This window comes from Girardinichthys multiradiatus, chromosome 12, assembly GCF_021462225.1.
Source record: "Girardinichthys multiradiatus isolate DD_20200921_A chromosome 12, DD_fGirMul_XY1, whole genome shotgun sequence".
NCBI classification, from domain to species: Eukaryota; Metazoa; Chordata; class Actinopteri; order Cyprinodontiformes; family Goodeidae; genus Girardinichthys; species Girardinichthys multiradiatus.
Genome location: NC_061805.1, coordinates 32,630,203 through 32,654,924, shown reverse-complemented (window position 1 = coordinate 32,654,924; position 24,722 = coordinate 32,630,203). Strand labels below are relative to the sequence as shown.

At 41.7% G+C, this 24,722-nt stretch overlaps 1 protein-coding gene across 1 annotated transcript; it reads right to left on the bottom strand.

Annotated features, from left to right (window-relative positions):
* Window positions 1-579: 579 nt before the first annotated feature.
* trpv4 (transient receptor potential cation channel, subfamily V, member 4) lies at window positions 580-20,986 on the bottom strand. Its single transcript, XM_047380299.1, has 17 exons — window positions 20,710-20,986; window positions 19,715-19,795; window positions 18,069-18,499; window positions 17,461-17,636; window positions 13,272-13,424; window positions 9,560-9,700; window positions 7,924-8,222; window positions 6,037-6,216; window positions 5,792-5,950; window positions 4,472-4,564; window positions 4,295-4,368; window positions 3,866-4,031; window positions 3,719-3,785; window positions 3,309-3,604; window positions 2,885-3,012; window positions 2,059-2,180; window positions 580-1,959 (listed from the first exon to the last, which is right to left on the bottom strand). The coding sequence occupies exons 2-17, from the start codon at window positions 19,721-19,723 to the stop codon at window positions 1,859-1,861; spliced, it is 2,595 nt and encodes an 864-aa protein (XP_047236255.1). The 5' UTR covers window positions 19,724-19,795; window positions 20,710-20,986; the 3' UTR covers window positions 580-1,858.
* Between the last annotated feature and the right edge of the window lie 3,736 nt (window positions 20,987-24,722).

Below are 24,722 nucleotides of genomic sequence, written 5' to 3'. Positions count from 1 at the left end.
TTACCGGTCGGTCTACGTTCCTACCCTCACCTATGGTCATGAACTTTGGGTCATGACCGAAAGAACGAGATCACGGATACAAGCGGCTGAAATGAGCTTCCTCCGTAGGGTGGCCGGGCACTCCCTTAGAGATAGGGTGAGGAGCTCGGCCATCCGGGAGGAGCTCGGAGTAGAGCCACTGCTCCTCCACATCGAGAGGAGCCAGTTGAGGTGGCTCGGGCATCTATACCGGATGCCTCCTGGACGCCTTCCTCAGGAGGTGTTCCAGGCACGTCCCACCGGGAGGAGGCCCAGGGGACGCTGGAGGGACTATGTCTCTTGGCTGGACTGGGAACGACTGGGCTCCCCCCGGAGGAGCTGTCTGGGTGTCTCTACTGAGTCTGCTGCCCCCGTGACCCGGTCCCGGATGAAGTGGAAGACGACGAGTACGAGTAGTTGCATATATTTTGGAACTAGTTTATGTATTGAAGTTTGTTTTCCTTGTATATGTAGATTTATACATTTGTTTCAGTTTTCTAAATTTTCAAATTTATTTTTTTTAGTAACTGATATAAAAATTCAAACAAATAAAGAGTCAACTTCATGGTTTACAAAATCCATTAGTGTTTACTGTTCTGTGCAGCAAAGACAAAATGATACACAAGCATATTGACATGTTATAGAAATGTAAACACAGTGAACAATGATCTGTGAACTTCAACAGTGGTGATTTTTTGTAAAATGAAATGTCATGTATCAAAATGATGCATATGTAACCCTGCATGCAGTTGATGCACATTAAGGAAAAAGGAAAATAATGTTTAGGGCACAGCGCCAACTGCAATGAAAACACTGCAGCGAATTGAGGGGGGAGTATACAATGGTACAGACTAAGAGTTGATTATGCAAATACGCAGCTGCAAAAGAACAATAACTGCAAATTCAAAGACAAGCCACAACACGAAGGGCTATTGTCTTGATTTGCATATTTGCTTGACAACTATAACCTGCCCATCTTGTACGGGATGACGTCTTTGTATTCATGTAATAATGCACACATCAGAAATTGGCATAGTGCATTGTTTCAACTCAATTGACAGCTGTTCTGCCCAAGCTGCCAGTTCAACCCTGCGAATTTCAAGTGAGTGCATTTCATTAATATTAAAAAGAAAAAATCAAAAACAATTTTGTATAAAATGGATATATCCTGGTTCTATATACTGAAACCTCTCTCCTACAAAACATTCTAAGCAGCATGTAGAGAACAAGATCTAAGGTAACGTTTTTAATATAAGGTAAGCTAAGCGGACTTCTATTTGCTATCTCTATCTTTCCTAGATAACGCTCTTGAAAACAATTATCCCGCAATGTGATTATAGCTGCAAAAATGTTATAAAAATGTCCTAATGCAGTAATAATCTGTTTATGCTTTCAAGTTATTAGAAAAGCTTTAAAGCGGTTTACTTTCAGAATATAAAATATAAAACTGTACATGCTTAAATGATCTGATTTCCCTGAGTGATGACCCACTCATGTCTGACATGCAGAGCTGTGCAGAACATTGAGGATTTAGGGTTCCGACTCCTCTGTACAAGTAAAAGAACTAACCGGAAAACTGCAGCTTATCTAACTAGCTTATTCTAACAGCAAACATTTACTATTATAATATTTCCGGGTTTATTGACACATAACTGTATATTCAGTGTCAGTCTGCAGGATTACACCTCTGTTGTTTTAGAAATAAAATATATTACTCTCCATTCGCCCTATGAACCTCTGGCAAATTGGGAGACTTGTTGACCAAAATATCCCCTGAAGTTTAATATCATTGCTGGTGGCTATGAGCCTAATTACATAATGAATATATTCTCTGTAGGTTTCAGTGTCTTGGCGTCAGTGGCTCCATCTCTACCACTAGATCATTTGAACGAGGACCTCTACTAAACTCAACCGCTCGTGGGACAACAGTGGACCAGCGATCTGAGAAAAAAAAAGATAAAATCTTTCATTTGTATGTGGTCCACATGACTGGATGCCGTTACATGTGACTGCATTTATTTAAAAACATGAGGATATCACCTCTTCTCGGGCGTCTGACACTTTGCTGCAACCCATTGGTTTGGCTTGTCTCAGTCTTGCCTGGATCCTCACTGATTATTGCCAGGTTCTGATTCCAGTGACACCAGTTTACCTCATCCACCCTGGAACAATACACCATTCTGACTGACAAAACCTAGGATGTGTTGATATTTTGTAGTAGACCAACACAAAGTTCTGCATGATTTTGAAGTAGAAAGAAAATCAACAAAAGATGGTAAAAGGTCATAAGAAGCTTTATTTGCGTTATGTCACAAACCATGCAGGGGACACAGTCAAGCTAAGGAAGCAGATGCTCTGGTCAGTTGAGATGTAAGTAGAAACCTTTGCTACATAAATTCTACATGTCTCAAGTGAAACATGGTAGTGGTAGCATCATGCTGTGGGAACTTTTTTTCTCAGCAGGGACAAGAAGCTTGAGAGAGAGTTGATGGAAAGATGGCAGAAGTAGATACAGGGCATTCATCTCCCATGAATGCCCTGAAAGACTTGATCCCAGCGTATCTCAGTTTTATTGCAATAGTTTAGCTCAAAGCGTAACCTTATGTGTTGGAATGGTTCTAACAATATCCAGACACAAACCCATGTCACTTTCCAGATTTTCATTTGTAGAAATTTTGAAGACCATTCATCAATTTCCTTCCACTTTAAAATTCTGTGCTAATTTGTGTTGGTCTATCACATAAAATCTCCCAAAAATAAATTTGTGGTGACAAAAGATAAAAAAGTTTAAGAAGAGTGAAATCTTTAGCAATTTTTTAACATGGATATTGGACTGTATGAAGCGGTTAGGTGTCACAGCAAATACCTGAAACACCACCGTCGATCTGGTGAACCATCTAAGTTCTTCCCCACAGTCACCATCTCCCCAGCTCGAAAAGACTTGCGAATACACACCGGGAATGAGCGCTCAATGTCCAAGATAGTTGTTGCCCACTGTCAGGAAAGCATTTAAAAACCACCAGTAAAGAAACATGTCAATAACAGCAAATTAGTCTTAGAAAATAGCCATCACAGTGACATTTGCTCATGAACTATGTTTTGAACCTTTGTGAGATTTGTTGGTTTTGTTTTTTTTTTTTTTCAGGTTTGTTACTTTAGTTATAATCTGTGAGAGATTGTCAGCTTTGAAATATATTCAAAAACACTGTGCTTGTTTCTTCTTTTCAGAATCAATCTAACGTTTGGAAAACAAAAACATAGTTATGTTAAAACAAAGGCTGATTTGTCACCTGAAGCTTCCAGATCTTCTTGCTCTCTTTGGACACCTGTCCCACCGTCTCCCCCATCAAGGCAATCAACATATTGAGTAGCAGCACAAAAGTAAGAATAATATAGGTGACTAAGAGGATGAGAAAAACTCCAGGATATCGTGCACTGTTGATCATGTCCAAATCTCCCATCCCAATGGTCAGTTTGAATAAGTCCAGAAGGAAAGTGCTGAAAGTGTCTGGTTTCCTGCAGCTTGGGTAGGTGGGACATTCCCCAGCACACTCTGTCGGACAAACTGGCAACAGGGACACCAAGGCTGTTGGGTGGAACCAGAGTAGGTTGTTTTATATGTCAGTCCAGAAATGTGAGGTTGCAAAGGTGTTAACGTAAAGAACAGCCCAGCGTGACTGCAGAGGGAATCTTAGCTCACCTGAGGCATATCCAATCATGAAGAGCACGTAGACCAGCAGGAATCTGAAAAGGTCTTTAAAAAGAATCTATGAAGCAAAAGCAAGAGAAGTTAGGTTATGCACAAACTACAAAGTGTTCTTACGGGTGTCAGTGTTTCTTTTCTGACCTTCTGTATCATGATGCTGTAAGTACCAGTGAGCTTCAGGCCTCTGGTAAAGTAAAGCGTGTTCATCCAACCCAGAACGAGGGCAAAAACCATCACAGAAACATAGGCCTCAATGCCAGACAAGTAGAGAGCAGCAGTGACTATAATCAGGATAGAGTAGATGAAGCTGGAGAAGCAAGTGCAAAGACTTGTTAATGTCATAAATGAAAGTAGGAAGCTGTGACTTATTAAAATGTCAACATCACAGCTGATGGTTTAAATCAACATGACTCAAAGTCACGCCAGACATGTTCATTTCTGAAACTATAAAAATGCTAAGAAGTCTGAGTAATTAGTTGGATGAGTTAATTAAAAGGATTTAACATTTGCCTTGGGTAAAACACTTTAAAAGACACAAGAGGAGGTACAAAATGGAGGAAGGTGACTTACAACAGCAGCTGAAAGGATCCATCAAAAACTAAAGATTTCACTTTAGGGCACTTTTTCAGGAAGACATTTTTAATCTGCAAAACAACAGAGAAACATTACATAGGGGATACACTATTACAGGTTGGATTAAGGTTTGACACAGTGATTACAGGAAATAAACAAGATATATCAACTTACATTTGTGAGGAAAAAGAAAATCGCAGATACCAGTGTTACAATCTCTCCTGCCATTCGAAAATAGTCGGAAGAGGTCACGTAGGGGTAAGGAGGCTGGCAGGGAAAGGACGAAAAATAATAATGAGGGACATTTCACAAGAATTCAATTAAGTCAGTGTTAGGTATGAGTACACTGACACATGTGATAAATATACTAAAACTCACACAAAGCTCAATATAATAACGAGTTAAAGTTTTTGCTAAATGTGTTAAATGAATACATTCAGAATAAAGATCTGCAGCTGGTCAACCTTTCTTATTAGTATGGTCCCTTTCTGAAAATAAAATTTCTTTCTCTTTAGAAATCTTAAACTGTGGACAGATCTTGAACAGCTTTTTTAACTTGAACAACTTCAATCTTTATGCTAAGTAGCATCTAATCTATTACATACAGAGGCTCTCGAATGTATACACACACCTTAAAATGTCAGGTTTATCTAATGTAAAATAAATGTAACTTCAATAGATAATTTTTTATGGTTTTCATATAATATTTGGCATTCGTCATGTAAAATCAAAATGTAAAGCAACGCAAATGTTTAAGGCTTATCTGTTTTATAAAAATAAAAAGTGAAATCACCTGGTTCTCTAAATGTGCACTCCTTAAAAATAATAATTTGTTCAATTATGTTTGGATTTAATTCTGGCCTAGCCAAAGTCCAAATCTCTTAACTGACAGTAAATTTGTGGGGTCATCTAAAGAGGGTTGTGGACAAGAGGTGTCCTCATTACTTCATTGATTTGGAGAACTTTTAGATTTGGGGAATAGAGTGGGCAACTACTGACCAAATATTACCTAGTGGAGATGTGGCGTGCTGATAGACCTCTACTCAAGAATATTAATTACAAAAATTAAATCAGAGGTGCTTCTACTACAGGAAAGGTGCTTCTACTACAGGAAATTAAAATTATTAAAAGAATTATTCCTAATTATATAGTTTTTGCATAAATGCTGAAACATATATAAAAACAGCTGGAGGAGATGGATTAAACCATACACAACTGGAGTTGAATATACAGTATTTGTATTGTTCTTATCGCCTTGTTTAATTATCTTATTGGCAATATCTGAAAACTTGAACCTGTTGGAGTTTTCTACCACAATCTGTTTTATTTTGTTGGCTGAGTGCTAAAAAGGTTGGGAACCCTTAAAAAAACAAAGCAAGGTCAAAGTTTCATGCTTGTAGCCTACATAAAAACCAATAAAACCAATAACAAAAAGGTTATCCAATATGTGTGAATGAAAACAAGAGGTTAATGTGGAATTAATTTTACACTAACCATTTCCTGTGTTGGGTGGTAATATGCCACCAAGGTGAAGATGATCATGCAGATGAGGTAGGACACCACACTGATGTAAAAAGTGGCAGCAGCAAACTTCTGCCACTTGGCCCTCAGCAGCTCATTGATGGGCTCCACAGCCAGCATCTCATGGCGGTTCTGAACAAAAAAGAAGCATTTCACATAAACTGACTCATTCATTTTCCAGATTCATAGAAAATAGTCTTGGGAGTTATTTTTTTTACCTCATTGCGACTGGTGTACGCAAGAATTTCCAGCACAGATGGTTCTTCTCCACATGTGTCCAGTGAAGACAGGTCATAAAGGGAGGAATACACTGGACCGTAAGCCCAGTCCTTAAACTTACGTGACAGATGACGAACTTCTTCATCTTTGATCTCACGTCGAATGATGTGCTGGAAAACCTGGAGGAATATGGGGAGGCTAAGCTATAGATTTTAGGAAATAATTTATAAGGAAAATATATTTTAGAGCAAGAAATAAAATCTTGAAAATAAGATTATAAATCTAATTCACCTTTAAGTTGTTTGTTCAATGCACAAAAACTAATTTAAAACACACCTTGCAACATAAACAGCCCTCTAAAAGAGGAAGCACTTTCATATATGGATGATCATGCTTGCCTGTAATGGCACCATTTTGAATTCTGACACTCCCTATTACTGAAGAAAGAAAATGGTTTGTTTTCTGGACAAAATATGCTTTTCTAAGTGGAATATGACAAATAAATGTGAGGCCACTCTTTAGCAACAGAACAATTATGGAGTGAGCATTATTGCTACAAAGATCGTCAATGCAGAAAAAAGTGGGAGTTTTCTGGAAGTAAACAAATGAACAAGATGCCTTTCTCACCATCTGCCCAAAATAGTCTCTCTGTTGGACATATTTTCCCCCAGGATCAGGAAACAATTGGATCTTGGATTTATTTTGAAGATCAAATCCATTAATACATAATCTGAAGGAAGAGGACACAACATAGCTCATGCCATAGCTAGGACAGATAACTCGAGCAGAGTCAACAGCCAGACCATTGGGACGACTATGTGTTGTTTGTGAGCATAAAGTTTATCAGGTAATAAAATGTGTATTTTTACATTTTTCCAGCAGGTTTATCCACAATATTTAGGGTAAACACTGGCTTGTTTTGTTCTTAGGACTCAAATGAAGGAGAGAAGATTTGACTGGAGCTTGTGTCTGAATAGTTTTTTACTTTCCTTTCATCCATCACATATGTAGTACTAGTTTGAAGAGAATACATGGCTAAATTACATTTTGTTGCAGGCAAGACTGAGTTGTAATTTTGTGTCCTTGGTGTAATATTGTTCACCAACATACTGAAATGCAAACAACCCTCACATGAAGTAAACACAAATTGATTATGTTGAGAAAAGTGTGACTTGCACAATCATTGTATGCCACCAAATATAAAGTATTCTGGTGACAAAGCTGAAGAAATGGGAATGTTCATATGTCTGGGCATCAAAATAGCAATTCTGCTCAGAACAGGAGCAGAAATCCCAATGTTTGAGCTAAATTCTGCCAGCGTTACAGGGTTTCAGGTGACAGTTAACAAGTTGTCACTATTCCAGCCATTATTCTTCACTGTGGTGAATTACAGGCAGACTGAGCACACTACGGACAACTTTTGAATCCTCCCAAAGGGTACTGGTTTGTTAGATCTCCAGGATCCTGCAATTTACAAACATTTGTCCTGACCTCCTCCATGAATAAATCACAAGATAAATGTTCACTTTGATATCAGTACTTTTGTCATGGGTGGCTGTTGTTTTATGGATTAATGCCCACGTTAGCCTTCAAAACATCATTGTTCAGCAGCTTTCAGTTGTGTTCTTTGCTACCTTGTATTTGTTATTTTCTTTCATGCTTTTTACATATTTCTTGATTTTAAACATGAACACATGTATAACTATTGTGAGTTAAAATCGTGAAGACCACTAAAAAGGAAAAGTTGTTAAAAAAATATATCAGATTTTGCAATTTCGCCACCGAGGGAAAAAAAAAATTACTATGCTATTATTTTCAATTGTATTTCCCCTTTAATAATACAGACAGGACCCATGATCAGCACATGACACAGTAAATGTATCTACCCCTATTTTGCCGAGTTTAGCAGCCATCATGAGGGGTGACATGCCATCGTTGTTGAGTATTGTCTCCAGGTTGCAGTCTGGGAAGAGCTTGGCACACTTAATCAGCAGCAGGTCGTACATCTTTGTGAGGAAGCGGGTGTTGTCCTTGGTGTTGTCTGCGATGTGCACGAGCGCGTGCAACACTGTGTTACCACGTGAATCCTGGCGCCGCAAGTCGGCCTTCTTGTGCGGATTCTCAGTCAGGTAGTGCACTATGTCAGGCTGGTTGGTGCATGCAGCCAGTGAGAGGGGCAGCTCACCTGAAGGGGAAGAGAACAGTTCCTTTAGACTGAACATATTAAAAAGAACGAATAGCATGGTTAATTAAGAGCTGTAGCCGGCATCTGTAGTTTTACACAAAGCAGACTAAACACGGATCAAACATCTGACTTAAATCCTCGGTATGAAAGCTGCACAATTAGCGGCTGTTCAAGGGAGGGGCGTAGAGGGGCCCAAGTGCCAAAGGCAGCTGCTGAAAATGAGCCGTTGCCATGGGTGACAGATTACTTTGTCACCTCACATAGAAACGCTCCTCTTCATGGATTTGCACCGGTGCATGCAGAGTTAGCGTGGGCCTAAATCCCATTAGCCAACAGCCCTGCCAGGTTCCTGTTCACCTCACCACAAAGCTCCGCAGCAAATTACTCACACTGTGCCCCGGACACGCTGGGATTGGGGAATGACATCCATGCTAAGTGAAAATAGAAACCCTCACCGCTGTGCTGCAAAAAGAATGACGCCTGATTTTAATGTAAAAAGTAATTATTTAAATTTGAGAAGAGTACAATTTTACCAGAATTTGCAATATTTAGAATCTTTCTACTTTAAACGTAAGACTGGTTAATTCTTTGCAACAATTGTCAATAAATGTTTTATTTCAATATGAATAAGGAATGAAGCAGATATTTCCCTCGAAGTTCGATTGTAATGACTGAGGTAAAACTTTCACTGTAGCCAGCAGAGGGTGGTATTGACTTCAGTTTGTAACCTCTGATTTCTTTGCCCTCCCTGTGTTAAGGTCAGCGAGGTTCTTTCTACCAGTAGAGGAAGTTTACTTTTCCAAATTGCAGAACACAGCCAGCTTTTACTGCATATGTCACTTGAGAATATAACATAATGCTCGTCTTTTCATGTGTTTTTGGAGCATTTTTCATAACCAATTTTTATAACATACCTCACAAACATTTGGGTGTGCGGTGGAATATCCTGTCTGCATCTCTCCTGCCAATTTCTGCCACATTTAATGTAAAAAAACAGGGTGGGGTTCTAATGTCACTTTCTTTTTCTTTGGCAGCAAAGGTGTCTATGTCCTAAAATAAACTTTTCATGCTTCCATACTTTAGTCCTGGCAGCAACTACAGAAAGTAACTCAAAACACAGATGTGAATTTAAAAAACAAATAACCAAAAAAGGATAAAGGGAGACCAAGAAATGGGACAACAAAATCACATGTATACTACACTATTACCTAAACAAAAAGACAGAAAGCTCAGAAGTAACTTTCCAGAACTCAGTGAGAGACAGAATGAGGTGTTGTAAGAGTGAAAACAGAGAAGCACAATAACATCTGCTTCTTATTGGCAAAAAGTTGCTTTACCAAAGTAGAAGTAGCCTCCCTCATCTTTGGGTTGGAAGAAGCGTCCCCTGGCTTGGGCGTGAACATCTGCTCCCTTCTCCACCAACAGCTTCACATATTGCTTACAGCGTCGCTCGATGGCGATGTGGAGCGCCGTCTGGCCTGAAGGCAAAACAGCCCACAAGAGTTGCAGCTATTCCAACTATTTCATACTACTGCTTCACATTGTTTTAAATTGAAAACATGTCACCTAAAAGGCATTTTCCAAAACTTACAAAATTTGGGTGTTTGAGATGTCGAAAGAAATTTTGCAAGAGCAGTTGAACAAGGGAAAGATTTTTGACTCTGCATTGCAATTCATTTGTAAAAAGCTGAAAGAGAAAAGTTAACTTTATACTCATACACGTCGTCTTCCGCTTATCAGGGACCGGGTCGCGGGGGCAGCAGATTCAACAGACACCCAAACGTCCCTCTCCCCAGACACCTCTTCCAGCTCCTCCGGGTGGAGCCCAAGGCGTTCCCAGGCCAGCCGAGAGACATAGTCCCTCCAGCGTGTCCTGGGCCGTCCCGGTGCTCTCTCTTCACCACAACGGACCGGCACAGTGCCCCCATTACTGCGGCAGCCGCACCGATCCGTCTGTCGATCTCCCGCTCCATTCTTCCCTCACTCGTGAACAAGACCCCGAGATACTTAAACTCCTCCACTTGAGGCAGGAACTCCCCTCCAACCTGAAGAGGACAAGCCACCCTTTTCCGGTCGAGTACCATGGCCTCGGACTTGGAGGAGCTGATCTTCATCCCAGCCGCTTCACACTCAGCTGCGAACCGCCACAGCGCATGCTGTAGGTCTTGGCTAGAGGGTGAAGCGGGACCACGTCATCTGCAAAAAGAAGAGACGAAATCCACTGGTCCCCAAACCAGACCCCTCCGGCCCTTGGCTGCGTCTAGAAATCCTGTCCATAAAAGTTATGAACAGGACCGGTGACAAAGGGCAGCCCTCCCGGAGTCCAACATGCACCAGGAACAGGTCCGACTTAGTGCCGGCAATGCGGACCAAACTCCTGCTCCGCTCGTACAGGGACCGGATGGCCCCTAGTAAAGAGCCACCGATTCCATACTCCTGGAGCACCCCCCACAGGGCATCACGAGGGACACAGTCGAATGCCTTCTCCAGGTCCACAAAACACATGTGAACCAGTTGGGCAAACTCCCATGAACTCTCGAGTACCCTGTAGAGGGTATAGAGCTGGTTCAGTGTTCCACGGCCGGGACGAAAACCACACTGCTCCTCCTGAAGCCGAGGTTCGACTATCGGCCGGACTCTCCTCTCCAATACCCTGGCGTAGGCCTTACCAGGGAGGCTGAGGAGTGTGATGCCCCTGTAGTTGGAACACACCCTCCGATCCCCCTTCTTATGAAGGGGGACCACCACCCCAGTCTGCCAGTCCAGAGGCATTGTCCCCGACCGCCACGCAATGTTGAAGAGGCGTGTCAACCTTGACAGCCCCACAACATCCAGAGATTTGAGGTACTCAGGGCGGATCTCCTCCACCCCCGAAGCCTTGCCACCGCGGAGCTTTTTAACCACCTCGGCGACTTCAGCCTGGGTGATGAAGGAGTCCAACCCCGAGTCCCCAGCCTCTGTTTCCACCAGGGAATGCGTGATGGCAGGATTGAGGAGATCCTCGAAGTACTCCTTCCACCGCCCGATAATGTCCTCAGTCGAGGTCAGCAGCCTCCAACCCCCAGTAAACAGTGTTGGCGAAGCACTGCTTCCCACTCCTGAGGCGCCGGATGGTTTGCCAGAATCGCTTTGAGGCCAACCGGTAGTCCTTCTCCATGGCCCCACCGAACTAGGTTAGGCCCGAGTTTTTGCCTCTGCCACAGCCCGGGCCGCAGCACGCTTGGCCTCACGGTACCCGTCAGCCGCCTCAGGAGTCCCACAAGCCAACCACAGCCGATAGGACTCCTTCTTCAGCTTGACAGCATCCCTTGCTGCCGGTGTCCACCACCGGGTTCTGGGATTGCCGCTGCGACAGGCACCGCAGACCTTACGGCCGCAGGTACGGGCAGCAACATCGACAATAGATGCGGAGAACATGGTCCACTCGGACTCTATTTCTCCAACATCCCCCGGGATCTGGTCAAAGCTCTCCCGGAGGTGGGAGTTGAATACATCCCTGGCCGAGGGCTCTGCCAGGCGTTCCCAGTAGATCCTCACTATGCGCTTGGGCCTGCCAAGTCTGTCCGGCTTTCTCCTCCTCCAGCATATCCAACTCACCACCAGGTGGTGATCAGTGGACAGCTCAGCCCCTCTCTTCACCTGAGTGTCCAAAACATGCGGCCGAAGGTCTGATGATACGACAACAAAGTCGATCATTGACCTCCTGCCTAAGGTGTCCTGGTGCCAAGTCCACTGATGGACACCCTTATGTTTGAACATGGTGTTCGTTATGGACAATCCGTGACTAGCACAGAAGTCCAATAACAAAACACCACTCGGATTCAGATCGGGGAGCCCATTCCTCCCGATCACGCCTCTCCAGGTGTCACTGTCGTTTCCCACGTGGGCGTTGAAGTCCCCCAGCAGAATAATGAAGTCCCCGTGAGGGGCATTATCCAGCACCCCCGACAGGGACACCAAGAAGGCCGGATACTCCGCACTACCGCTGGGCCCGTAGGTCGAGACGACAGTCTGAGACCTCTACCCAACCCGAAGGCGCAGGGATGCGACCCTCTCATCCACTGGGGTAAACCCCAACACGAGACGGCTGAGCTGGGGGGCAACAAGCAAACCCACAACAGCCCGCCACCTCTCCCTGTGGGCCACTCCAGAGTAGAAGAGAGTCCAACCCCTCTCAAGGAGATGGGTTCCAGAGCTCACGCTGTGCGTGGAGGCGAGCCCGACTATTTCTAGTCGATATCTCTCAACCTCCCGCACAAGCTCAGGCTCCTTCCCCCCCAGCGAGGTGACATTCCACGTCCCTAGAGCCAGCCTAAGCATCCGGGGATCGGGCCGCTGAGGTCTCCACCTTTGTCCGCCACCCAATCCTCTTTGCACCGGTCCCTCACGGTTCCCCCTGCAGGTGGTGGGCCCACTGGGGGATGGCCTCGCGTCTCTCGTTCGGGCTTGGCCCGGCCGGGTCCCGCGAGGAGCAACTTTATAGTTTATTTAAAAAGTATTTACTCCCCTTCAACATTAATCATGTGTTGTCAAACCCATACCTCAGTGTACTTGTTTTTAGAATTTTCTGTGATAAACCAACATAAAGTAGTGTATAATGGTGAAATGAAAAGAAAATAATACATATTAGTTTATTTGGCTCCATTTTTCTTTGCAAAATAGTCCAGGTTCAGTAAAATGGAGAGAATCTGTGAGGATAGATTTTTCAAGTCTTGCCACAGATTCTCACAGGAATTTGAAACTCCGCCCCGCAAGCCTTTTGCAGAGTCAGATTTCTTTTAGGATCGCCCTGTATTTTGCTCCATCTCTTTCTTATCAACTCTGACAAGCTTCTCTTGTCCTGTTCCTGGGGTGTTATGTAAAGGCACATTTTAAGTAATAATGTACAGTGAATATCTAATAGAAGCACAACTACAGAATATACCTTCTTCAGTTCAAAGCAAGATGACAAGATCTCAATTCATCAACAGCTACATTCTAAATAATCTCTGGCCTAACCAATGAAGTGTGTCTATAATAACGTGTCATATTGTGAGCTTATTTTCTTACCTCTGTAGAAGACATCCCTGAAGGGTGTGTTTATAAACTCTCTGAGGTTTCCGGTCTTCTCTGCAATATCCACTAGCACTGGGATGGTGTCGTTTCGACCACTGTAAAGGTTGAGAAGGGCTTTAGGCAGACACGTCTTTCCCGTAGAGAGCTCTGGAAACAAATTGTATTCAAAGACAGTTACTATTATTTTTTCGCACCTGCCACCCGAAACAATCTCTCCTTCAGAAAAACTTTGTGTCTAAGTTTTGGGAAACAATTGCAATTCTGGGTATAAAGGAAGAAAAAACTCCAAAAACTGGAGGAAGGAAGGGGGTGCAACATATTTACATATTTTATATAATGGCTACAAGCAACATCTTAAGTTTATCCAACAATAACATTATTTCTTGTACCAATAGTTAGCTATTATAGCATTTTTTTCTGGGTCTGAGCCAAATGAAGGAGAGAGAATTTGACTGCCGATGTCATCTTAGTATTTTAACAGCCTCTAACTACAATTTGAGTAGAACTAAACTGAAGTCAGTTTTTATGGCCAAATTACATATTTTGGTGAGAAATCTAACTGCTGATGGGTCTTTAGTTTGAATGGTATTACAAGTCTGTGTCCTCAGAACACAATTTTAACAGCTACATTACAATACTGTAGCTAAATACTCTGGAGAAAAAGATGGATTTATATGAAGAAATGTGAGATTTGTGCTGAATATCAAGCATTCTGGTGACATAGCACCCAGATAAATAATTCTAATCAGAACCAGAGCAGAAATGACAATGTTTACCTGATTGCTGATTGTGATTACCACGATCACAAGCCTGTTAGCTGTGAGTAGCTGTGAATATGAAATTACATATTTTTACAATGGGTAAGGAAACGGTCACAAACAACAACTTTAAAGAACCTCTCTTTAAAAAATCTGAACTAACCCTTTAAAGGGGATATATCATGCTTTAAATCTGTCCTTTTTACACTGAAATCATTCAGTTGTGGTCTATATAAAGTGGAAATGCTTTGATCTGAACTTCTTGTTATTGTAGCTCCACAGGCTCCTCTTTTACCCCTGTTCTGAGGTGCATCTGAGAGCATCTCATTTTGGTGCGGTCTCTTTAAAAGCTATTGAGGCGCTTTACACCCCGCCCCCTTACAGGTCAAGGTGCGCTCCACTTACCCATTCAGTCATATTTGTAGTTTGATAACAATCATCTAGTGCTGCAGAAACAAGAAAAAAACGGCAAAAACAATGCTAGACTGTTTACGTAATACTATTCAAAACACGCACTATAGTTCTGTCCTCAAGGAGCTAAAAGCAGCACACAGCACTAACATCGGTAGAAGGCATGATGCTACTGCTATAAAAGCAATGGCCAGGACGTCATATAAACACACAATAAATTCATGTCTAAAATAAAATTTATTGTCATTTTAGCGTTATTTGCAGCTTACGACTTTGCTGCGTCCTGCGTTTCCATAGACGGAAGGAACTAACCCCTTAATCAGATTATGTTCTTTCAGCAAATCCTTATTGATACTTGCTGAGGTTGCTAAAGGCATTTGTCCTTGAAGTGGGGGAAATACAAATTTCCCCACTAATATAGGAACATTTCCATGAATAATAAAATTTGACCACGCACTTCAAAGCGGTTCTGATGCTGGGGGACGATGTAATGAATTATGTGGGTTAATACCCAACAACCAAACCGATCTTCTTGCAGCGTCGGCATACTTGAGCTTAGACTAAGAAAATTGCAGTGAGAGATAAATATGGCGGATACACGAAATTGATAAGCTGGAAGTCCATGACCATATTTAACTGTTTCACAGCAAATACTGTGACGTAACAGTTGGAAGAACGTTACAGATGATGAAGAAAACTGAACTGACTGAAAAATATGATCCAAACAGAATATAAAGATATCTCCGCAACACCTGGAGAGACAAAATGTAACTTATCCGCACTCCTACAGACTCCAAGTAACAAAAAATGTATTCAAAGGCTATAAAAGTGGATTTTCCTTTAAGACTCAAGCGCTCCTGGGTTATGCGGTAGGACAATGATGTAAAGCACAGTAGCAAGTCCCCATCTGAACAAAACAAAGAATATAAATGTTTTTTGGTTCCCCAGCCAAAGTCTGGACTTTCCAGTTGAGTTGCAGTGACATGACCTGAAACAGGCCATTCATGTTTGAAAGCCTTCCAATGTGGCTAAATTAAGATAATTCTGCAAAGTAGAGTGGGTCAAAATGAACCAAGATCTATGGTCCACCACAAAACTCATCACTCCTTGAACCTCCTGTCCTCCTTTTCTTCAAAACAGTTCACATTAGAGCTTGTGTCTCACATACACATTCATATTTTTAATATTGATAGTTAAAGGTATGTGTGGAACCTAGAGAGATGGTAAATAAACTATTGTTTTTCGTTTATTAGCTCAACAGCTAGCCCTGGATGAGACGTCATCATGCCTGCCTTCAGGATAGTCAAACATACACATTGTTGCTATTAATTCGTTTTGAAACTAATTTGACCTCAGTCCAAATTCCTTAAACAAACCTCGGTTTTTAAATTCACACTGAACTTTGATATCATTGCATCATTTTATTTGTTATGGTGTATTCTTTTGTTCCCTTTTTTATAGTTTTAGTTCTCTGAATTCTTCTATTTTTACCTAGTAGTGTGGTGAATGGTGTTACCCTAGTAAAAGAGTATCACGTTCTTGGTTTGAATCGGACCAAAGTGCAGATAAGAGCTTGGCAGCAGCATGATGAGAGGAAGACTTTTCTTTAATTGAAGGTCTCCAAAACGTAACATAATCCAACAAGTACACACATGAGTCGAGCCAAAAACTTACATGTGTACATAGTTCTGTAACGTAGCAAAACTGAGCATAAACAAGGGTAGTGAACGAGGAATAGTGACAGAGGAACCAGCGGGGAACAAAGAACACAGACCAACTAATATACAGGGAGAAAACAAAGGCAGTTAATTACAGGAACTAAGAACAGGTGTGACAAGCTGGCAGGGAGGCATAAGGGACAGGTGGAACTAATTAACAATAAAGGAAGCCATAGAACTAAGCACAGTTAACACAAAAACACAAACCAAGTCCAAGGATGTCATACCATGACAAAGAGTTTGTTAATTGAAGTATTTTAACTTGAATTTGAATTTATTTGTTAGTAAATTCTTATATTTTGCAAGGTAATTGTTTGTATTTATTCTATATAGGTGTGCAGACCCTGCTGTTTCAAACACCAGTGCTCAAATTTACTCTTTCACCTTTCACCGTTCTGTAATAAAGCCACACAGGACTGGGATTCAAACGGGACAATCCCTGACAGACCGAAAGTTGTTTGGCTAAAATTAAATATTCAACTTTGTTAATCAGTCAGTCATCTTCTACTGCTTATTCCATAGTGGGTCGCGGGGAAGCTGGTGCCTATCTCCAGCAGTCTATGGGCGAGAGGCAGGGTACACCCTGGACAGGTCACCAGTCCATCGCAGAACTTTGTTAATAATTTTGTTAATAATTATTAATTATGAATATTAATAGTTGCTAAAAACCAAACAAACCTATTGTTGCATAACAACTCATTGCCAGTTATTGTGAGATATAAGGATAGCATAACAAGTTATTAGGTTTAGGTACTTATTCACATAGAGCAAGGCTGGTTTGGATAATTTTGTTCACATAACAATTGAAACCATCATTTCAAAATAGCTTTTTGTATTTACACGGGTTATCTATATTTAATAATAAACTTTATTTTATGGTCTAAAACATGCAAGTGTGAAAAAAAGGCAAAAACGGAAGAAATCCTTAATGGGGGCAACGTTTTTTCCCAGCATTGTAGGGGTTAAAAAACCTTTCACCTTTAGAGGTCAGTCAGCTTTATTTATCTCCATGAGGATATCAGCAGTTTGCTGCGATTTCTCTCCAGACCCTCCTAAAAGCCTGAGAAAACTCCTCAGACACACACAGGAAGATTTTTTTTGGCCTGTCTTCAATGTGACAGAGGGTCCACCTTATCCCGCTCACATCCTCAAACTAAGGGGATAAATGGGCAGAGAAACACAGATGACCACAGTTCAAGAGTTTAAAGGGAAGGACAAAGTGCCACCTTTACAGCAGTCAAAGTTTAAGAGTGGAGATGATAAAGAGAAAAAGATCAGAAGATGATGAGGACTCACCTCTGAACTCCTCATCTGTTAACCTCTTCTCTTGACTTTGCAGGTACTCCAGCAACCCCTCGAGGGCCTGGAGGTCTCCACGAGACACACAGTCAAACAGTATGACGCGAGTGAATATTTTCAGCACCTTTGGTGGGTCGGTGCTTTGACTGTCATCACAAGATGTCTCAGTTTTACTGAAAGGACACAGAAACACAGATTAGTGTTTCTTCACATTTTGTTTTCACTGTCAGATAACTAGCAATTCAGAAATCCCCTTTAAATCTGTAGCTTTATTTACTGTTCATTAATAAAAATTATGAATTAAATGGGTCAGACAATAAACCTTTTAAGCAACACCAACACCCCTAGCACTCTGATAAATGCACCTCTGTGTGTATGATTGCAGGTATGACGACCAGGAAAAGACACTAGCCTAAATATTACCTCAACGGCTGCAGAAAATTCAACAACATGCTCTCTGTTAGGTCATAGAACGGACTGAAAACTCCAGTGTGTGTGCATACTGACAGCATTTTTCCAGTGTACACAGTTCAAAAACATCTAGATCAAGCAATGAAGGAAACACACACTGAAACACCCAGGTCGAGCAGTAGGGCTCTTCTCACCCTCTTGGGAGTTTCTTCCTGCGTTTCTTCTGGTTGCTTGTACTTCCATAGGTGCCATAGTCAAAGAGGGAGTCCATGGGTGCTTTTTTAGGTCCTGGTACCACATTTGAGTCATATTTAGTGGTTTCCAGCAGGTCCATTGGGTTGGAAATACCCTTCTTGAAGGCACCTTGAAACTTCATTCTCAGGTTCTGTCTGCTGTCTGGGGGCTGGCCGGGCTGAACGCTGGGCTGAACCTGCTCCAGAGTTGTATCAAGACTCGTGTCCTGAGCTGAGGAGGCATCCTCGTTCTCAAACAGGTTTGAGAGCTCAGACAATGGGAAGGCTGCATCATTTTCAGCCTGAGCAGTCACACCTCCAGCATCTTCAGAAGGAGCAGCTCTGAGAGAAGGAACACCAAGGCGGCACCTTCTGAGCAGAGCAGATCGGCCCTGAAAGGATGAAAATGACATAACATTGGGGAGAAGTTTAACCAAAAATACACGTAATCATTTCTGCCTGTTTTTATTGCATTTTGTTCAGTCACAACTTACATGAGTGAATGAAAAATTATCAAAATGTATGATTTTAATAATTTTCTAAGAATTAAAATCTAACAGACACTCTCAGTTGGATTTAGCCTGGACTTTGACTAAAACATTCTATCTAATCCCTTCCATTGTAGCTCCAGCTATATATTTAGGGTTGTTGTGTGCCTTAGTCTAAAGTCTCTTGCCGCCTTTAACATGATTTCCTGCAGGATCGCCCAGTATTTAGCTCCATCCATCTTCCCATTAACTCTGACAAGCTTACATGTCCCTAATGAAGAAAGGCACAGCATGCACGCTGCCACCATGGTTTTTCAGCATATGGATGGTTTATTTACGGTGATGTGCAGCAATAATTTTCTGTCACATTCAAAATGTAATGTATTTCAAAAGCTCAATTTTAGTCTCATCTGTCCAGAGATCCTTCTTTCACATGTTCGCTGTGTTCCCTTCATGGCTAGTAGCAAACTTAAAAGAGTACTTCTTATGTTTACTTTCCAACAATGGATCCCTTGTGATCACTCTTCCATAAAGGCCAGATTTGTGAAGACATCTGTATCTTGGTAGGTTTCCAGTTGTGCAATACTCGTTCTAATTACAGATTATGTAAACAGTACTCTAATATATTTTTTATTATATGTCTATGATCTATAAATTGATTTATAACCTAACCCTTCTTTAAACTCTTACACAATTTTATCCCTGAACTGTCTGCTGGGTTCCTTGGTCTTCTTGATGCTCTTTGTTCACTAATGTTCTCCAACATCTGAGGCCTACATAGAACTGCTTTGTTTGTACTGTGATTAAATTAAACACTGGTGGACTGTGTTTACTAATTGTGTGACTTTTGAAAGCAACTAGTTCAATGGGATTTTATTTATAGGTGTTAGGGTAAATGGGTCTGAATACAAATACAAAATTGAAACCATATACCATTTTCCTTCTCCTTCCACTTCACTATGCTTCATTGGTGTATCGCATAAAATCCCAATAACATCTACTTTTTTATTATGAATATCCAATCTGTTCCCCTTCCAAAAAAATACAAATTAATTATCGGTATTCTGGGTCTTTTCGATCTTAAAAATTAGTTGAAAAAAAGTTTCAACCTTTCTGTACCTCATTCATCCCTTTTATCACAGTGGTGCAAAATTCCACCTTTAGGGGAAACTGGGAATGATGCTGCAGCACTTGGGCAATCTGCAAAACATAACAAGAAATCAATATATAGACTGTTGACAAAGAAGTACAAACAAAAAAAAATTTTATTTGTGTGGAACCGGGACTCAATAAGAGCTTTGTTATAAACGAATAGGACATGTGGGAAACCAAAGACTTATGCTAAAACCTTCATGAGCCCAAAGCCTCATGTGTTTACTTTGGTCCGAAGAATCACACCACCTACGTGTTTAACACAAGACAAGCCCAAATGACTAATGACGATTTATCTCATTGCAATATACCAGTTGTATTATTTCACCTCAGAAAACAGATTTCATTCAGTGTTCCTTCCAACCCATCTAAGCTGACCTCAGAAGCAAAAAAGCAAAGCAAGCTTAAGCTCTGGGGTCCCGCAGAAGAAGAGCAATAACTCACAACCCTGTCAGACACAAGGGATTATAATACCTTTACACTCCAGCAGGCATCTGATCGTAAAAAATACAGAGGCTTAGAAGAGCTACATCAGGGTGCTTGGAGGCTTTTGGGAAGAACCATGTGTATTTAACATTTTTAGAGTGGTGCACAGGGCTTTAAGACACCCAAACACACAAAACGCATATATTATCAACTTGTTTGGTCCAGGAAGGGGAAATCCACAGTTAAAGGTTTCCAAACTGATCCACATGTTTCCTGATGATTATGTTCCTGCCCTGACACTGCTGATGTGACATTATCCAGCACAGGATGAGTCTGTACACATTATAGTTTTTAATTGTGTTCTATGTTTCAAATAATACACAAAAAAACAAACCTTCTTTAAAAAATATAAACAAAGTAATGGTTATAAGACTGGGACCATATTCAAACTAATATACACTATTGTTGAGTCAAGATCAACTATTTGCCAAACATTTCTGGATAAAGCATCTTTGAAAGAATTAATTATTACTTACTCTGCTTCAGTCAGTTGTTCCATGTTTCTTTTCCACAAACCACTCACTCCACTTTGCTTCAGTTCAAAACTCCTCTGACTTACTTCCTCTCCTGTTCATCGCTCCCATGCTGTCTTTTCTGCTTCTAATGAGTCCCCAGCCAAATGTCTAAACTTAAAGCATAGTGCTCCCCGGCTTCATGAGTCCGAAAATGACAGATCTCAGCTGAACAACGGATGCTTTCACTGATTTTGGGTGGGACAGCGGGGGCCACCACCTTGCCAGAAGTCAGCGCGGAAGTGAGAGGAGCAGTACCAGTTACAGCCACTGGAGGCAGGGCTCGAGCACCACAAGTCAAAGCAGAGGGAGGTCCAACCAGGTGTCCTTGGAAAACTTTTCCTTATTCCTGGAAACAGAAAGACAAGTTGGGGCAGTTGAAATCAAACGTACAGGGCAACATTGTTGCAACAGGATCCTCTTGTTTGTTTGTTTGTTTGTTTTTTCTAATGTAAAAATGTTGGAGAAAACGTTATTTTAATTTTTAACTGTTTTTCTAATGTTTAGACCACTTTAGTTAAGGATTATTTGTCCTTAAAAGTAAAAGGAGTAGAGATTATTTCCCAGCTACACGTGCATCTCAGTAAATTATAATATCAAAGTTAATTAATGTCAGCTATTCTATACAAAAAGTGAAAGTAATATATTGTGTAAAGTTATTACACATTATTCATTTCAAGTGTTTGTTTCTGTGAATTTAAATGATTGTAGCTCAAAGTTAATGAACCCCCCCCCCCCCCCCCCCCTAAAACACGGTTTCTCAGAATAGAATAGATTTGAAAAATTATTTGAGAAATGTTATCTTCCACAGTCAGGGCGAGGACTGCTAACTTGACAGTTTCCAGCAGACAGTTATTGACACCATCCACAGTCATTGCTAAAGAAGACAGTTGTTCACAGAGTCCTGTATACAAGAATGACAGGATTGTGAAGCAAAGCCCTTTTAGAGGAAGATTCACTAGCTGCAGCTAGTCAGGGATCAAGAGCCACCACACAGAAACATAACCAGGACCTGGCCTACAAATGTCATGTTCCTTGGTACAGCCACTCCTAAACCTGAGATGTAAGAGGTGTCTTACCTATGCCAAAAATAAAAATGACTGGACTCGTTCGTTCGTTCGTCGTCTTCCGCTTATCCAGGACCGGGTCGCGGGGGCAGCAGACTCAGCAGAGACGCCCAGACGTCCCTCTCTCCAGACACCTGCTCCAGCTCCTCCAGGGGGAGCCCAAGGCGTTCCCAGGCCAGCCGAGAGACATAGTCCCTCCAGCGTGTCCTGGGCCGTCCCCTGGGCCTCCTCCCGGTGGGACGTGCCTGGAACACCTCCCGAGGAAGGCGTCCAGGAGGCATCCGGTATAGATGCCCGAGCCACCTCAACTGACTCCTCTCAATGTGGAGGAGCAGCGGCTCTACTCCGAGCTCCTCCCGGATGGCCGAGCTCCTCACCCTATCTCTAAGGGAGTGCCCGGCCACCCTACGGAGGAAGCTCATTTCAGCCGCTTGTATCCGTGATCTCGTTCTTTCGGTCATGACCCAAAGTACATGGCCATAGGTGAGGGTAGGAACGTAGACCGACCGGTAAATTGAGAGCTTTGCTTTTCGGCTCAGCTCTCTCTTCACCACAACGGACCGGCACAGCGCCCCCATTACTGTGGCAGCTGCACCGATCCGTCTGTCAATCTCCCGCTCCATTCTTCCCTCACTCGTGAACAAGACCCCGAGATACTTAAACTCCTCCACTTGAGGCAGGAACTCCCCTCCAACCTGAAGAGGACAAGCCACCCTTTTCCGGTCGAGTACCATGGCCTTGGACTTGGAGGAGCTGATCCTCATCCCAGCCGCTTCAAACTCGGCTGCGAACCGCCACAGCGCATGCTGTAGGTCTTGGCTAGAGGGGGCCAGCAGGACCACGTCATCCGCAAAAAGAAGAGACGAAATCCACTGGTCCCCAAACCAGACCCCCTCCGGCCCTTGGCTGCGTCTATGACTGGACTTTTATTTATTATTCAAATTTTTAAGATGTGCTTGCAAGTCTTCTATTGCAGTGTGGCATTGCTGAAAAAACATCAGCAGAGCAAATCGTGATTGTAGTTTCACAATAGTCTCAGGTTTCTCACCTTTCAAAACTACAGAATGCAGCGGTCTACAAGCAGGGAGTGTCAGGCTGGCATGCCTGCACCCTAAAGGGCAAATCTGTAGTCATGCCAAAAAGATTCCGCTACAGACCCAAATAAAAGACCAGTTCTTTCCTGATAGTTCCCCAGATTTTTAAGCTATTTTAAGATAAATGTGTCATTGCCCTTAGGCTTGGTGTTTTGATTCTCATTTTTTGGTAAATTGGATTCTTTATTTTGCTATTGTTTCAATTCAGTCCCAGCTTTCTATTGGGTTTTTTCTGTTTGTGTCATTGATCAACAGAACAAGATGTGGTTTCACAAATGGTGTCAAATGGTGTCAGCCTAAAGGAGAAGGTTTGTTGTCATGCACCAAAGAAAAACAGGTTCCTCCAAAGACCAAAACCTGTTATTTCCAGATGGTTCCTTTGATTTCAGAGGTACTTAACTGTAAAATATTAACCTATCTACACCACTGACCTCTACAGAACAAGGTCAGGTACAAGGGGTTGTTTTACAGCTTCCTGTTGAAGAGAGAAAACAAAAAACTAACTGAAAATATATTCTGTAGAGAACATAAACAAATGTACTTTTAAGATAAATGTAAGCTTTTCAAAGAGACTGGAGAATGGACTAAACTACTAGTGCTTTTTTATTTATTGATTGCAAAAACAATATAATGTGTCCAGCATTTAAGAGCCCCTCGCAAAACAGTCTGAACTTTGTAATTCTACAACCACAAACTATTTATTTTATTTTATTGGGCTTTTACATATTATACCAACACAAAATAATGTATACTTGTGAAGTGAATGGAAAATAAGTTATTCAGGTTTTCAAACAAATCTGAAAAGCATGGCAAGCATTTGTATTCGGCTCCCTGAGTATTTGCATCTTAAGACTAACCCTTTTACTCGTTCTGCTTTGCATAATAGTTCATCAGATTGGTTAGAGAGCATTTGTAAGAGCCCCGTTCAGCTACATAGACACATTTTTTGTTAGATAACTGGACACTTCTAAAACATGAATGTGCTTTGATCTCAATTATTCAATTGCATCTCTGGTTGTATGGGTAGGTTTGTTTCCCTACTGGAAGGTGAACCTCCGCCTCAGCCTTGAGGGAGTTGCAGCCTCCTGCAGGTTTTCTTCCAGGATTGTCTTGTACTCAGCTCAATACATCTTCCTGTCATCTCTGACCTTCTCTGGCTTTGTTTAGGACAAGCATCCCGCTAGCATGATGGTACCACAAACATGTTTAATGGTGGATGTGGTGTGTTGTAAAGTGATAAAAATGCAAAAAATACTGGCGTACTTTGCTGTAAGAAGTAAACTTTCACCGTTTTCTGCTCTGATGTGTAGCACTATTTAGAATTGTTTGAATCATTTTATTTAGGTCATATTTATGATTTAAGTTCAACTGCTTTTCACAGAATTGCCGACAAATATTTAGGATTTGCTTTCCAATGTAAAGGTCATGTACTAAATTAGCTCACTGGGAGAATATACTCAGGATTTAAAAAGTTCTCGTGTTTGCATATGTTTAAATTGTAGCCTGTTGAAACAATAGTTCTAAGAGTGGATTTAAATCAGTATGTTGACTCTATACATAACCTTAGTTTTCTCTATGCACACAGCTTGCAGACACTACTCTGAATTCGTATATCCGATTCAATAATGAGTCATCTTTGTTCATTGCTGTGTGCAATGATGAGCTGTCTTCTTTTCAATGAACTCATTACAAGGAAACAATCTCAGAAACACATTTCTTTACAAGTTCCCAATTTTAAGGACTCCTCTGAAATATATGACAATAGAACAAAACTACCTGGAATACCTTAACAGGTTGAGCTCTGGTAAAAGGAAAC

What these genes read in the sequence shown, in the direction of transcription:
- trpv4 (XM_047380299.1), bottom strand. An exon ending in GGATCCTTTCAGCTGCTGTT is followed by an intron (nt 4,032 to 4,294) that starts GTAAGTCACCTT and finishes TTGCTTCTCCAG; the next exon opens with CTTCATCTACTCTATCCTGA. An exon ending in TGTCAGACGCCCGAGAAGAG is followed by an intron (nt 1,960 to 2,058) that starts GTGATATCCTCA and finishes TTTTTTTCTCAG; the next exon opens with ATCGCTGGTCCACTGTTGTC.